Raw genomic sequence first — 16690 nt, 5'->3', positions numbered from 1 at the left:
TTTAGATATATTGTTTAGATTTTGTGTATACAATTTTAATTCAAATTGCTATACATGCTGGCATAATTGTTCTTATTTTTTTTTTTTTTACAGATAATTGGTATCATCCTCAGTTGTCTCCATGCAGTTCCAGAAGACAGTAAATCATGTTCATTAGTGTTTACTCACAAATAATCATTCGGTCAAAACAAAAACACTGTCCAACATTTGTGATAAACTTCATTTAATTTAAAATATAAAAATGTAGTAAGTATACAGTAACATTGCATTTATATTCAAACATACTGTATCATATAATACTACATGAATGTAATAGAAAAAGTTGTACGCTTTAAATAACCTTAAATTCATTCAGGTCAAAGCTACATTACAATCTTTTATGAATAACCCCCCCCCCCCCCCAAAAAAAAAAAAAAAACAAAAAAAAACGAAACAAAACAAAACAAAACAAAAAATCAAAAAGAATGAAAGAAAATCAGGTCAATTCGTACATAAAATGACAAATTATTATGTATATCAACATATATCTTTTCTAAAAATGTTTTCTCTTCAGATATACTTTTAATCAACATAATATTTAAAAGTCATTAACCTAATCATATGCGTACTTGAATAAAATACACAGTTTCATGTCAAATGTACAACCTTTCTACACTCTCGGAGTAATTGCCAATGGTACGGCGTTTTTAGGAACAGCAAATGTCCGGTATTTGTATTCCATTGTCTGGTTTGTACCCGGCAAAAGCGAGGCTTTGAGCCGACGAAAAAACTGTAATAAAAAACCCGACCAGAGTCTGAAATTTATCTTGAATGAAGATAAATAACAATATCGAGATAAGCAGCAACAAACATATTTATTACACTGGTATTCCTTAGAGGAAGTTATTTCAGCCATTAATGCAAAATAACATTATAAGTCAAGAACGGATTCAGAAATTTTTCCGGGGGTGGGGGGAGCGGTTGAAAGGACATCTGTTTGTCAGGGCTTGGGCGGGGTACGTGTTTTTCTTTTAATTTTTACGGGAGAAGGGTCAAAAGAGGGCCTTCCCTAAATTCGCTCATGAACACTATAAGTTATCTAACAAATGCATATATTACTATTAATTGATGGGCTCATTCAACTTCATTGATTGTTTATAAAATATGTCTTGTTCTCATTCAATTTGTATTATTTATCCTTTCTTCCAATCAGTCCTTTGTTACCTTTGCAGTGAGGACATGCATCTCCGTTTCTGCAAAGCGTTGCCCGATACAGCTCCTTGGACCGAAGCCAAACGGAAGTATAGCAAAGGGGTTGGTGTTTTTGTATTCTTCCGCCAATGTGGTGTCGTCACGCATGAACCTCTCGGGCAGAAACTTCTCAGGACTCTTAAAAAACCGAGGATCTTCACACATTTGTTGAAAACAGAGGACCAACTCGGTCTGAAATATTGGTTTAAATATGATTATAATAATTTATGTTGTATGATTTTGGTATTTAACACATTGTCAAGCGTTACCATGTTAATATGTTCATGTTTGTTTTTGTTTTTTTAGAGGGGGGGGGGTGCATACATGTAAATATCTCAATTTTATTTCATTTGTTGTACATTTGAAAATACATGTATAGACAAACTAAATTATGATAAAAGACAGTTAATAAAGGTAAAACGAAACAAGACAAAGTAGGATTTAGAAACAAAATGAATTCTTTGTTCAAGATAACTGAATATTGACCTAAAACTTGATCTTTTCTAGATAATTAAATTAAAAGCGCATACTTCTGATTATGAAACTTATTGATTATTAAGGACGGAGTCTTTTCGTTATCAAACATACTTCTGATAATAAGAAATTGATGAGATTTTGACACAGTCAAACAGATCACATAACCAAATGATTCTATCAGTTTTATCAAATTTAACCATCTTGTTTTCACATAAAGGTCAAGTCAAGGCCACTACCTTTTTCTTCAACTTAAAGGATCATAATAATAAATGTAGTTAGCTGCAGTTATGTAGACATCTGTTTAAGATATGAAGTTTCTATTCTTCAGAGAAATGATGAGATATCATTACAAAATTGGAATACATTTTTTAACTAAAACTGATATTGCTTAGCCCGCATTTCCTCTAATTTTTCTCTATATTTCAAATATTAAAAAAATTCTGATTTTTACGAATAATGAAGACTTTATATAAAGATGTAAATTGACAGAAAAAACTAACATATTGACAATTTAATAAAAGAAGAAAACTGATTCTAGTGATTTTTTCACACAAATCAATGTATAGAATGGGCACTTTTAAAAGCTTCTAAAAATGTAATTTGATAGGAAATCTTACTTTAAAAGCGAAATTTGAAACCCAAGTATCATATCATTAGTTCACATAAGTTAAACAATCCAACATTAATGTTATTGTCTTTAATATGTCAAAAAGACTTAATAATCTACAGCAATTCAGAATTGCGAAACATGTGATATTTTTCCTACGCCAATATTCCGCCAAAAATATAGTCCTTGTTAGAATCTAAACATTGATTACCATTTTTACGCCAAATTGTATGATAGTAAAAACAAAAGAAAAATATACTATTTCAATGTTCTTTCATCTTGATTTTATGAACAATTAATCAATTTTACATTTGACAAGTCGAAAACCAGAAAAGACACCTTCCTTAAAAACAGTCATCATTATATAAATGATTAGGGAGAGATATGTTAAAATATATTGCTTAGAGATATGGAGTGAAGATAAGGGTAAACTTACCCCTGCTGGAATATGGTATCCACCAACAACCACGTCTTTGTCAAAGCGGCGGTAAGACCCAGGGGACGTTGGGGAATAAATCCTTCAACAATAAAAAAAATGTCAGAAAATTTGCCAACCGCTTAGTCTACAAAGACGATATATCAAAATGTTTTACATATTAAAGATTGCATTAGATGGCAATGACCAATCATTACCTGTACTTCAAGAAGACGACCAGCATAGAATATGCTTATTGAATTGTTGCAAACACACCATCATACAATACATGTATATTAAACATGAAGCATGTAATTTTAATTCGGAATTTGATATTTCCAACAGTATAGAAATAACAATTGAGAGGAAAATATGATTTACGTATTATTTAAGTTGATGGTACACTCAGCCATTTCATTCATATCTTTTACAATTTTATGCTATGCTATTGTATGCGATTCAATAAATCAGATATGCTTTGAGATTTTTATGCAATACTATAAGATTTGCATGCTATGCTACAAGAAATCGAAATGAAAGGTATGCTATGGGTATGCTTTGCTATGAGATTTGAACAAAACCGTCTTCTCAACAAAAAAAGTTCCATTCCAAATACATGAACATGTATTTAGAAGTAAAATATTTAAAAAAAATTAATTTAATCTGCAATAAAAACATTTGCTCATCAAAATCAAGTTGAAATTATGTTGTATTCTAAGTTATGTTATACTCTGATGAATAAAAATCTAATGATGTGCCATGAGATTTTATGCTATAGTACATATATGATATATCAGTGAAGAGTAGAATGATATGGTATAAAACTTCAATTCTATGCTCTACTATAGACTATGTTGTACAAGTTCTGCTTTTACTGACTGTATAATCACACAACTTAGAGCATTTTTTAAAATTTCTTACCTCATTGTTTCTCTCACACATGCCTTTAGATACGACATGTTGGCCAGAGCTTCTTTTGTGACGTCACCATTGCCACAAACCGACGAGATTTCCTTGTACAGTTTATCCTGCTTATCTTGATTCTTTGCCAGTTCAAACCACAAAAGACTTAACGTGTTTGAAGTCTTAAAAAAAAAAGTCAGACCACTTCTATATTCAAGCAAAACACGATATGATAAGAATGGTATAGAGGAAACATAGACTCATACATTAAAAATATTAAAGATGATATTGGCATATAAGTGAAATATGAATTAGATACATAACAAAACAAAAGAGAAAAAAAAACCAAGAAACAGAGCAATAAAAAAACCTAAAAAAAAAAAATCAATGCAGTTCCTTCTGTATTGTTGTTTGTTATTTGTTGGTTTTGTAGTTTTTTGTTGTTTTATATGTTTTTTTTTTCGGTTTTTTTTTTTATTTGTTTTTAATATGTAATTCTGTGCTTCATGTTACATCATATACATGTAAGTGTTGTAACAAATTACTCACTGACTCCACCCCTGCGATGAACAGGTCAAGAAGGGTTATGTCCACATCGGCTGGGGTCATTTTGGGATGACTCAACAACGAGTACAGTAGATTCGGCTGTTCAAGATACTCTTCTAGCCTTCCTTCTGCTTTCACTTTTCCTAAAGTTGACAACGCATTCTTGATTTCTACCTGGAATACACTGAAAGAGAACATCAATGATGTATTATATTTTTGTGGTTACTTTTGTGGAGTCGGAAATCACAGTTAAACACGCACACACATACACTGTATAATTAAACAATAAAATGCTTTCTATAGTAATTCATTCGGGATATGAAGGAGGCGACATTGCAAGAAAAATACTTAAGGCTTATGTAAATTTTTCACTGCACTAATCGCTACCTTCAAAACCACAATGAATCATCAAAGAAAGCATTTTATTATTCATATTTTCATCTTTCTTTTAACTAATTAAAAAAATTGATTATAAAAAGTAACTAAAGTAAAATTCACTAAATTACTGTTAATGTAGATAAGTACGTTAGCTAAAAAAAAAAAAGCCAAATCGTCTCCCGTGAGACTTTGAATCTAACATCATCATGATTATTTCGTGCAGTCCGTGATTTTTCTTAGGTCGCTGTAGATTACGACCAATCGATAAACAGGACGTGTAGATTTCACTCCTGTCAGTTTCAGCCACTGTAATTTTCGACCAATCGATAAACGGGACTTTTAGATTTCAGTCTAGCTGTTTCTATAGAGCTATGAATTGACTATAAGTTTCTGTAAGAAGTAGAGGGAATCGTACTTGGTAGATGTAAATATATACTGCATGATGAAAATTAGCTTAACGAATGTAGCAAGATATCTCTTTACCCATATGGCAATGTCTACAAACTTTCACCGTAATAGAGCGTGATAATTTTACAGAAAAATATCAAATATATTGTTATACCCTTATGAAATTAAACTTAATTAAAATTTGAACTAAGTTTTACGGACTTTTATCAAAACATTTTAGGTTTTGAGATTAAGTTTTAAAAAAATTCTTATGTAAAAATCCGACCATCGAGTGTAGCCCAATCCTTGTCTGAAGATCATAATAATAAATTTGACAAACTTTAATTTACACCATACATGTATGAGGTTTCAGCGAGCGAGCTTAAAAGGAAGAATAACTAAATGTTTTGCTTGATACATGTATGAAAAGGATATTTAGATAAATGTTATTTTTTTTTAAACAATGAATCAAACCAGTAATATCGAACCTATAAACATGGTCTAATGCCCTTTTGAATTTTCTGTACATTGGAGTTGACACGTAGAGATATGGCTTAAATCCAAGACTTTTACTGTCCACATCAATTGCGTCAAATATGTCTTCAATAAATTTGATGTCAATGATGCCCGTCTTATCCATGCACCCAAACCGTCGATTAAAACAAAGCATTCCTACACCTGACACGAAAATATAAATGTCATTGAGACAAAAAAATCACACATTTTATATTTAAAATTTCTGCACCAAACTTCGAAAGGTTTGCATGTTTATTTGTAACTGTTTAAAAAAAATTCATTTGTATATTCTGAAAATGAAATCAAAACATTATTAAGGTACTAGACACTTTTTTTAAATTCTCAAAAATTTAAAATTGAAACGAAACCTTGCCCACATTGCTTTGAAATTACTATATGAATCTCCTTTCATTAGAGGATAAAATGAAATAGCCATTGTTTGAATTTGCCTGGTGTTTTTTTTAATAGATAGAACAAATGTGTATGCACTTTCATTTATACCGGAGACCTTTTAGTAATTTAAATACACTGAAACATATTAATAAAAAGAAATGATATTAAAACTGATAACTTTAAGTAGATTGTGATGAAAATAACATAATATATAAAATAGCTCTTGTTAAATCTTTTTTTTTGTGACTTTGCAATACTTATCATGCTAATAGACCTTTAAAAAGAACTTGTATCATTTGAATAGAAAAAAAACATAACAGTATTGCTTCATGACCCCATTTATTTAATTATCAAATTATATTAAAAAAATTATCGTGAAATTTAGATTTATCAAAGTTTAAACATTTTTTTGACAGAAAAGAGAATAAAGTCTAAACACTTAATATTATGACTATGTCCAAACCGGGTTTTTACTATTATATGATGAAACACAAGTAATGCAATTTTAAATGATTTAAGGCCAAATTGCACAATTTTTGAAAGATCGAACAAATGTCATTCGAATGCAAGTTTCGAAATTATGAAATTACGCTGAAACTCGAATTTTATTGTTTTGAGTAAATGGGGTTTATGATTTATATTTTTTCCTTATAAAGATAATGAATTGGAATTAACTTTTTGTCGCCATTCTTTTGTGTATTTCAGAAATATTTCAAATAACGTTACGTATTCTCTAAGGTTTTTCTGACTTCTTTAATACATATTATTATTACTTTCAGTTGCGTAGTCGACAAGAACTGGTCGGAGATCCTCAATGGTTCCGCCATCTTGGTATTTCTGTACGAAGTCCTCGGCTACCTTTGACAGAATATCTACATAGGCAGACACGGCCAATGGTCTTTGGATCAGCTGCTGTGTGGGTTTCCGTAATCTAGCCCAAGCCTCACCATTTCTGCAAATAAGAGCTTTGGAAATTATGAGGCAACTATATTTATTTTACACTTGTTGGAAACATTTGATATTGTCCGTATTCTCTCATATAAAAATATCTATGAATTGTATGAACCAAATGAAAAAAGATCACCAAACATCTACTATAAAATCTTATATAATTATAATTATGACTTGTTTTTTCCTTCGACTGAAATATCACACTTTCATTGGTTTAAACGTGACACGTGACTGCACGATATATCTCTATGTCCGTCTGGTGAACATTAATATTCGGCAATATGGCCGACGCTTCGACTATTCATCTCGACATTTCATAATATTTTTATATACCTGGTACAAAAACAGCGTACCATAAGTTCTTAAACTATTTGGAGTAGTTGCCCTTTGAAATAATTTTAAAAATTTGTGTAGTTGCCCTTTGAAAGTTTATGATTTCTCAAAATGATTATAAGTGACTGTACATATACGAGAGAAGCCCCCCCCCCCCCCCCCCCCCGTAAAAAAAGTCTTTTAAATTTCAAGTTAAACAGTGACTTGCAATGTTGCCAGGTTTTGGCTGAGCTTCTGTTCGTCGTTGTAAACTTTGACGATATCTAATGGAGGACGATAAGGGTATTTCACTTGTATTTCCAAAACCTCTTTGGCAAGATCCGGGTGAAAAATGAACACTGCCCATTTGTCTTTGATTCTGGTCCTGACTATATCGCCATATTTCTTTTGGAGACGAGAACAGAATGTCTGTAGTTGGAAATCAGCCCCGATATCTACAACATTATGAAATAACCAAGGCGTGTTAGTCAGACTTCCAGATAATTATATACATGTATTACAGGCGGATGCTGTAACAGCTCTGTATGGGGTAGGTTATGCAATCTCTCTCGATCGGGTATTGTATTTTTTTAACATGTACATGTATGTATACAGATAAAAACTTTACGCAAAAAAACAATACAGGGAAATGAAAAACCAGAGTTTTTAAGAAGCAAAGTTACGATTTAAGGTAGCTCACTATACAGTAAAATAGTCTCTACAATCAGTAGAAGATAACTTGAAGTCAATATTAACTGCAGAACCGTAGCAGTACGGGCAATGTGGGTTGACGAACCGTAAAGCTACATCCGTACAAAAAAAAAAAAAAAAAAAAAAAAAAAAACTTTTTATTTAAACCGTTGCGCAGGGACTTGCATCTATTATCCTGATTTAAAGATATATTCTGTGAAAATATAAATTCATAAAAAATGAAAATCAGCTCTGATTGCGACCACGCAATTTAATACTAGTGCATTTTAGCGCCAATTTGGTACCCGAAATCAGCATGCAGGTGAAAAAAAAAATGAAATGGAAACATACCTAGGGATTTTGTACTACCAGACTAAATAAATTACGATGAGAGAAATACTTATAGTTTGTCTCAAGTTACTGTTTCCAACACTTTTTCGTGAATTTTTTAATAAAAGTAATATACATATAAATAATACTTGTCAATGAAATACGATTGAAATTGATACTGTATACAAAGAAATATTTGCTTCCGTTTTATTTTCGCACCTTTCGCCCTTGATGTCAGCGGGCGAATTTAAAACTGGGCAAATTCCAATGTCTAAAATAAAACACATCTATATCTGGGCGAAACTGTTTTGCAAGTGTTGGAATAGGAATGTATAAATTACATGGCAATTATTCCGAGAATTCTTTTACACGTTCCCAAAAATACCCGAAAAAATGTAAAGGAGCGAAAATTCATACATTACAAGAATTTACTAGTATTCATTCCGAAGTTCCCAGACATTCTCGTACAATTATTTTTAACATTATCATCCGGGTACTTTTCATAACCTTGATATTTTTGAACGTGTATTGAAACCTGAAGCAGGACATGTAGTTAGGACGTTTCAAATTAAAAAAAATATATAGCTTTGTTAAACTGAATTGTTAAACTGAATTAATTTAATTTTGACACAAAGGTCTTCTTATTTGATTATCGAAATATCAAACAAAAAGTGACCGGTATTAAAAACTTGGAACAGAGTATAGTGATTTTGTCAGGAAGATATTACTAATGTAAAGAAGATAAACGGAATAGACAAATACCTAGGGATTTTGAAAGGAAGATACTTCCGACATAAGGTAATGCTGATTTCCCGGACACTCCGGGGATATCTTCCAGTGGCCTTACATCCGGGTGTTTGGTTGTCTGTGCGGGCGCGGGATTTGATGAATACAAGCTTGTCGATAATACAGTCGGTAATCTAAGAAATAAGAAGTAAATAAATCATGCAATATTGATTATACATGTATGTATAAGACAAACAAATAAAAGCAATACTTAATAATCAAAAAATGATATACTGTGGTTTCATTAAAATTCAAGGGTATCGATTTTCGTGGATGAAGTGAAAAACACAGTTTCAAGGATAGGTGAATTCATGGCCAATGACCCTATCAATACACAATGTTAATAGAAATTGCACTTTGATGAACATTTAATTTTGTGGATCTACTTAACAACGAAATCCACAAAAATTAGTATTCAACGAATATTGATGAAACCATAGTAAGTACTTTATATTCAGAGTAATGTTATCGTGATAAGTTTGGGTGAACTTAATATTCCAAAAGTCCCTTTGTTTTGTCAGATTGAGGTAGAAATTAAAAATTAAGTTGACAATATTTAATATTAATGACAAGATATCACTTTCGCTCAAGAAAAGTAATGCTCTAGTTAAAATTCGTTTGAATACCTTTCAGGACATTAAGAAATAAGAAAAAATTTCTATGAGACATGGACGACTGCTCAGAATACTACATTTATAATAATATCTAAAGCATCTGCCATGTAAATTTTGAATTTATCGGGTGGCAGTAAATACACATTTTGAATTTACTGGGCGGCAGTAAATACAAAATTCAAAATTTACAACATGACACATCGAAGAATTTTCAAATTGGTTTACCTAACAACATCAGCAAAACTAATTTGTAAACGTTAGAAGACGTTTGAGCTATCCAATATCTAGTTAGTACATGTAGTTTGATTAACCACTGCAATATCAATTTTATTGTTGACTTCACTGTGTATTAGATCGCTCGTAGTACATAAATATACGTACAAGTACATGCAAAACGTAAAAGAATCATAAATTTAAGATAAAGTTCGTTTGTTGAAGCAGTCATCGAGTAAACTGCGTGGGGAAAAATCTTTTGTTCGTTTTTGTATACAGTTTATTACTAATAAATGCTTCAACTGAAAGGAAGATTTCGTTTCCGAGTGAATACACATACTGGGCATTACGCCGTGTGATCTCCCCGATGAGTGAGTTCATCCGTTTACAATTAAAACAGAAAGTTGAAGTTTTGTGATTGAGTCGGCGGCCAGAGACCTTAAGTTGCAATAGAGCTTGTTGCACTGTAAACATTATTCCGAGAAATATAGTAAGTTAGCTTATACAGCCATTTTACTTTTTTTATCTGTCTTTAAATTTTTGAGCCGAGGCGTAACATTTGTAATTTAGATGTTGCCCTCATGCGTCACCATATTTATATAAAAGCATGAAAATTTGGTAACTGTTCTGAGGGTTACCGTTTCATTCTCTTATCGTCATGAGCGACTGTCTCCAATTTTAATTACAAGTTTAAATGTCTTAATCATAACACGTACTGTGACATTCGACGCATGTTGTTTAAAATTCAAAAGACATGAATTGAATAGAGTCCAGTGCTTAGTGACATTGTGTATACACGTTTACTGTAAAAAAGACCAAAAAAAAACCAAAATCAAAAACCGTAATGCATAATATTTGAGGAAATAAGTGAAGGATATTTAGGCTATGAATCTGTAAAACGCAATATGGTTAAATAAAGGTACCAAACCTAAGAGGAAACTGTGATCTCCACATGAAGCACTTTATTGTCGACGACATTTTACGCCTTCATTTTTACATATAGGTCGTGCAATATAGGTCGTGCAATATATAAAGGTTGATCCAAAAGTGATGTCACACTTTTCACCGCGCGCGTTTCACATTGTTGCTGTATTGTATAAAATGATACATCAAAATTTTTCTTATCAAAATTCTAATTCGAATTAAAATTTTTATTAAATTTCGTTGAACACTTTACAAGATATTGATTTTTATAGCATGATTATACGTGACATCGCCCCACCATGAATTTACATTTTTTTTAAAGTTTGTATATATGAATAAATTACATGCTTCAAAATTAAAAAAAAAATATCCAATATACTACTCCATCGATTACAAACAGATTAATTAGATTCTTTATAAAAAAATTATAAAATAAAAAGTTTTTTTTATATCTATAGAGTACTAAATTACATAATTCTACTAGCGTGCGGCGACTATCCTTACCTCACGCTCTACAAAATATATCATCTTCACAAATATTTATAATAATGCATTAAAATTTTCAAGTCTAAATTGAATTAGGTAGATATTTCAAAGCACGATTTTTTCTCAGTTTAAGTGGATTTTTTACGATTTTATCGCATCTGGGATATTACTTTTGGATCAACCTTCGTACGTCTTGCACATACACTTACTTGAAAAAGAAACTACGGCATTGCATTTTGGTCATACGCAAACGCCAAATTGCACTGACTCAAATTCTATCTGCATTTAGTTACAAAAATGTAAAGTAACACATAGTCTTATAAATATTTTTATTTTATTTAAAAAAAAACCATATGTTGGATGTAATAATTAATTATGCTATACTCTAGATCTAGATAGCATATTTTAATACTACTAGTAAACGATCTATTCTTATAATGATTTAATTAATATGTAACTACAATGTTATTCCAATAGTTAAGAGATGGACTGCATATAATTAGAACTCTCTAGTTTAAAAATGTGCGCTTTATAACGAATTCAACTTTTGCCGTTGATTAAACGTGGATTATCTCTCGATCGATCGAAACTAAACTGCATTGAGCAGCTGTTGAGATCACGAACTCCACGAAATTACAAGGACGGACATCAGAATATGTATACTAAGTTACATGTACCATGGTTACTTTTACATATGAAACATTTGATGCTTCTTTTGTGTAACGTTCTTATTTACAATTAAAAATAATTTATGTACGCTAACCCACTTTTAATTGAATAAAAAAATCTAATCTTAGATGTAAATATATAAGCAGTAAAATTCTGTTTAATAATTCGTTCAGGTTAGGAAGTTACAGAAAAACAAAGGCGGGTCATGTATTTCTCTGCAATGCTAAATACATAATTAAGTACCTGCATAAAGCAGCAGAGAAAGAACTTTATTGTTTAAATAAAACACCCGAACTGCCCAGTCCATCTTAATTATGACTTAATTGCATTTGTGATAATACATTAAGCATAGTGGGAAACATGTTAAAAAAAATCAAAAACATACAAAATCAAAAAGTTTATGACAAATTTCTCTGTCGTAATTTATGACAAAAAGTTGTACAGTATTTTAACAGAACACAACATCTATTGATGTTTATACAGTGAAAATAAAATAAAGAAATTGAATTAAAAGCCGCCGTTAAATCGTTTACGTATGATCAATTTGATAGATGTACATGTACATTTTACTGCCTATCATATTCATAACCTTTAGACGTGACTATATTACAACATAGTCATTAAACGTGACAGTATAAAAACAAAATGACGTAACATGGATATATCATTGTGGCCTCTACTTCCCCGATACTAAGCTCTCTATAATATATATTCGCTGCGCTATAACACTGTTAATTAGCAATGCTGACAAAAAAATCCAAAAATATAACTTAAGGAAATTATGGAGGACATGTTCATTGACTTATCATAAGCCAGATGTGAAATTCCACCAAAATTTGTCGGTCTGTGAAAAGGCGAGACGTGGATTTGTTTCCGTAGACAATCAGTTTCAGACGTAATTATTTTTTGCTATTAAGGATAAACTTATTTCAAACTTGTATCTTTATTCATTTACAGTACAAAAATGCTATTTATAAAGTTTCAAATGGAAACTGTTGAAAACTGAATTTGATTAGATGATTTTGTCAGATTTAAATAATGATAAAAAACGTAGCATTGATATTTGTTACAACATGAATAACAAATTACGAAGATTTACGTTAATTGCCTCACAAAATATTCGAAAGGGTAAAGGGTTATAGAAAGGGGTTATTGTGACGTCATGAAAAGTGCATTTTTATCGTTTTTTTCCCTTGATCTAAAGCAAAACACAATAATATTTTAGTAGTTTTTGATGAGAAAAATGTGTCCATACACTGCCCCCTCCCCAAAATGTCCAAGGGAAAATCCCCGAAATATAGGTTCTCGGCATGTTAAAGTTGGTCTAGTTGTAGATCATAGTCATAGGATAGTTGTGTGAAACGGGTCCAGACTGCATATTATATCACTTGTACAGAAAACCTTGCCTACAAACAAGTAGATTAAGAACTTAAAATACATACAAAATACACATATAATCAATATCATACAAGTAAATGACTGTGTACTTTTTGCTTTCTAAATAATACGATTGCAAACAGGCTGAATGTTTGTTAAAACTCGATCGCACGGAGAGCATTAATTAATTTGAATAATACATATACATTGTATGTATGCAGTTTGCATAGATTAAACAGAAATGTCACAATACATTTTCACAATCTAGTAAGTTTAAAGACAATAAAAATAGAAATGAAAACCCGACTGCCAAGCACGCTCACCACTTTTTGAATAGGCTACGTCAATTTTGATTTTGTTGTTGTTGTAAAAAACACCGTAAAGTAACTGAATGAAATAGCATTGCTGTATGATTTTTAAACACATGCTATGCATTTAACAATTAAAATATCATCTGTTATATTAGATTGTTCCATGAATAACATGATATATATTAACGTTTAGCTGTCAATTATTTTTTTAATCGAGGAAGATAACTCGCGTTTTGAGTCCGATATTTTTTCCCTCCAGAACTGATTTTTGACTTTCTGGACGACCCTACAACAGCGGTATGTGGTTTTCATGAAACACCGCGTTGCAATTTGACGGTAAGGGTGCACAGAATATAAGGGATCGGCGTTGCCTGTACTGTATTACGGGATTATTTTGAGGTATGTTAAACCCGTGTCAAATTGTCTTCTTTGACAAAGCTCATCATGGGCTCATACGTACAAGAACTGATATCATATAGTATAGTGTCTGTTTCACTCGCGCGCTGTTGCGCCGTACGATCACAGTCTAGCTGTAAAGGATCGGTATAGACCTCCATGGAGACAGTTTTTAACTGACTGGGCCCGGCAATATCACAGGAACTGTACACGTTTGTTCTATTGTTGATTTTTGAAGAAGCATGGTTAGGTTGTTGTGTCGTTTGTTTGGTTGTTTTCTGTTGCGCTTTTTCTGGAATATTTTGCGATGCTCTCCTGGTAGATCTATATGGACCCCTTCGTCGCCAGATGATTAAGGAGATGACAGCCGAGATTATTATGGAAGACAAGACAGATACTGAAACTATAACCCCCATTGCAGTTCTTTCTATGGTGTATTGCGTTATGGATTGTGAAATTGTGTCCGACGTCAAATTTACATCTAAGATATAGAAAAGTACATTTTTCATTCTATTTGCATATTGTCATTTGCCTATGAAAGATCATATCCATATCTGATTGACAATATAATATAATTGGTTTTCATGAAATTCCAATTACATAACTTTTAAAATATGACTTTTGTATACTGTTGATTTATTATTTTACACGGGTACTTAATTCCGTGAGCACCAATTTGTTGTTAAAATCATAAAAAGTTCAAAACTATATTAAAAAATAAAAGCGAGATTTTAAAATCCTCGAGGGTATTAATTTCTCTTGTTTAAAAAAGGATCTACACTAATTGAAAAGGTTTGCGTACATCCAGAGGCGTCACATCCAGTGATAAAACTGCATAAGGACTGGGTACACTGACAACGTTTTTGGCATGCTTTCCCAAAGTTTGGATATCGGCATTTGTTGATACATCTGTCACCATAATAGCCAGCTCTACACCCATCTGCAAAAAATATTCATTTTGACATTTTAAAAGAAGTTTAAAAACTATAAGTATCATTTGTGACATGATGGCGGTGTTTTTCTTTAAAGTTTACCATTTTGTATTAGCAACACAGTATAAGACTACTGGGGGCGGAGCTATATGCTGTACTGTATTAGCTGATACACCGTGCTCTATTAGCCAACAAACCGTTCTGTTTTGTATCTTAAATTCAGAACGATCTAAATATGCTATATAAATCAATGCAACAATCAACACAACGTATTTAATTTAAATTACCTTTTTTGCAAAATCATTACGCAAATAATATTCAAATCTATTAAAAAACACATAGCAAGAAAAGGAATAGGGATCCTTCTTAAACATCTCAATAAAACCTCCCATATATTAGAAGATTTTTTTTTTTACATTCAGGAACACGTACACTTAATTCCACTGTTATTTACAGTTATTTAGGTCCAAACGAAAACAAAAACTGACAGTTGTTATAAACCTAAGAATTTGAAGCCCTTCAAATACTTGATGTTCTGTCTTCTATATTTTTGCATATCTGCAACAAGGTAATATCGTCTACCTCGTCCGTCAAAAAATCAAGACAGCTCATATCCGTCTTACCTAGCTGTGGTCAAATCTAAACTGATCTTCTGAAAATGTGTAATAAATGTGTAACCCAAATACACGTATAGACCCGGTAACGAACCTGTTTTTCGATTTAAGAAGAAATGAAATTTACATGACACCTCTGATCAGTTAGATGTGTCAGATGCTTGTTTTCATTTAATCGTGTCACAAATCATTTAGAGAACTCGGCAGTTTTTCTTTGTTTGATACAAATTTGAGAGTAGACTAGTGCTACGCACTCGTCCACCCCCAAATTTGTATGAACCATAGAGAACCTGTCTCGTTCTCTAAACAATACCTATTGAATAGTTTTTTTTCCTGTAAGATTGAGGGGTATGACTTTTCGATTGTTTTACACGTTCATTTTGTTTTTCATTGTTCCCATCAGAAATCCCATTTTATCAGTCATTTTAGCTAAAATTATTTGAAAATGCACTGCATTCAAAATATTTTACTGTAACATTGTAAATCGAATGTTTACATCAAACGTTTTCGTATATCTGCTATAATATGAACGAAAATACACAATATTTATCAAATTAGAATCAGTCATTATAAATCAGCTATGCGTTTAAAAATCTGAAGTAGACGAGAATTAGGAGATACATGTAAATGACCCTTCCCTTCCTCCTTCAAAGATTAAAAAAAAAGGACAACAAACGAACATTACAAAAAACAAAAGAGCAAAAAGTATACCTTTAGGTGAAAAGCAACAAGTGGCAATATCACAGAACTCTTTACTACAATTGCACAGTCCCTGACAATCTGTTCCGTAGTTCGGATGGCGACATTGCTCCGTACAATCGCTACCCACATACCCCGGAGAACAATCTGCAATTAATAAATAAATAAGGAATTGTCTGCAGTGTGTTACATTCACGAGTATCATATATGAATGCGTAATGCGTTTATATATATATATATATATATATATATATATATATATATATATATATATATATATATATATATATATATATGTATATATATATATATATATATATATATATATATATAAACCAATTCACAAAAGGCGTTTTTACCTCAAAGCAACACAGTTTAAAACCATGCAGATGATTTGATTTTGATTATTTTAAATTAGTTAAAAAATTCAAATATTCTTCCTGAAATTTAAACATTTACTGTATCTTTGTACCGAATAAACATACTCATAAACAATAATTTAGTGTTTGTTTTCTCCTATAGTCTTGTCGTTTA

At 31.5% G+C, this 16690-nt stretch overlaps 2 protein-coding genes across 2 annotated transcripts; both read right to left on the bottom strand.

The window, feature by feature from the left end:
• Window positions 1–414: 414 nt before the first annotated feature.
• Window positions 415–10784, bottom strand: LOC128182665 (probable cytochrome P450 49a1). Its single transcript, XM_052851353.1, has 10 exons — window positions 10677–10784; window positions 8898–9055; window positions 7345–7570; window positions 6626–6804; window positions 5432–5621; window positions 4182–4362; window positions 3651–3814; window positions 2751–2832; window positions 1204–1422; window positions 415–769 (listed from the first exon to the last, which is right to left on the bottom strand). The coding sequence occupies exons 1-10, from the start codon at window positions 10724–10726 to the stop codon at window positions 650–652; spliced, it is 1569 nt and encodes a 522-aa protein (XP_052707313.1). The 5' UTR covers window positions 10727–10784; the 3' UTR covers window positions 415–649.
• A 1435-nt stretch (window positions 10785–12219) lies between these two features.
• Window positions 12220–16361, bottom strand: LOC128185234 (multiple epidermal growth factor-like domains protein 11). Its single transcript, XM_052854881.1, has 3 exons — window positions 16169–16361; window positions 14714–14851; window positions 12220–14392 (listed from the first exon to the last, which is right to left on the bottom strand). Exons 1-3 carry the CDS (start codon window positions 16359–16361, stop codon window positions 13920–13922), a joined length of 804 nt encoding a protein of 267 aa, XP_052710841.1. The 3' UTR covers window positions 12220–13919.
• Window positions 16362–16690: the final 329 nt, after the last annotated feature.

This window comes from Crassostrea angulata, chromosome 5, assembly GCF_025612915.1.
Source record: "Crassostrea angulata isolate pt1a10 chromosome 5, ASM2561291v2, whole genome shotgun sequence".
Taxonomy (NCBI): Eukaryota; Metazoa; Mollusca; class Bivalvia; order Ostreida; family Ostreidae; genus Magallana; species Magallana angulata.
The sequence above is the reverse complement of the archived record's forward strand: the minus strand, read 5'-3'. Positions and strand labels throughout refer to the sequence as shown.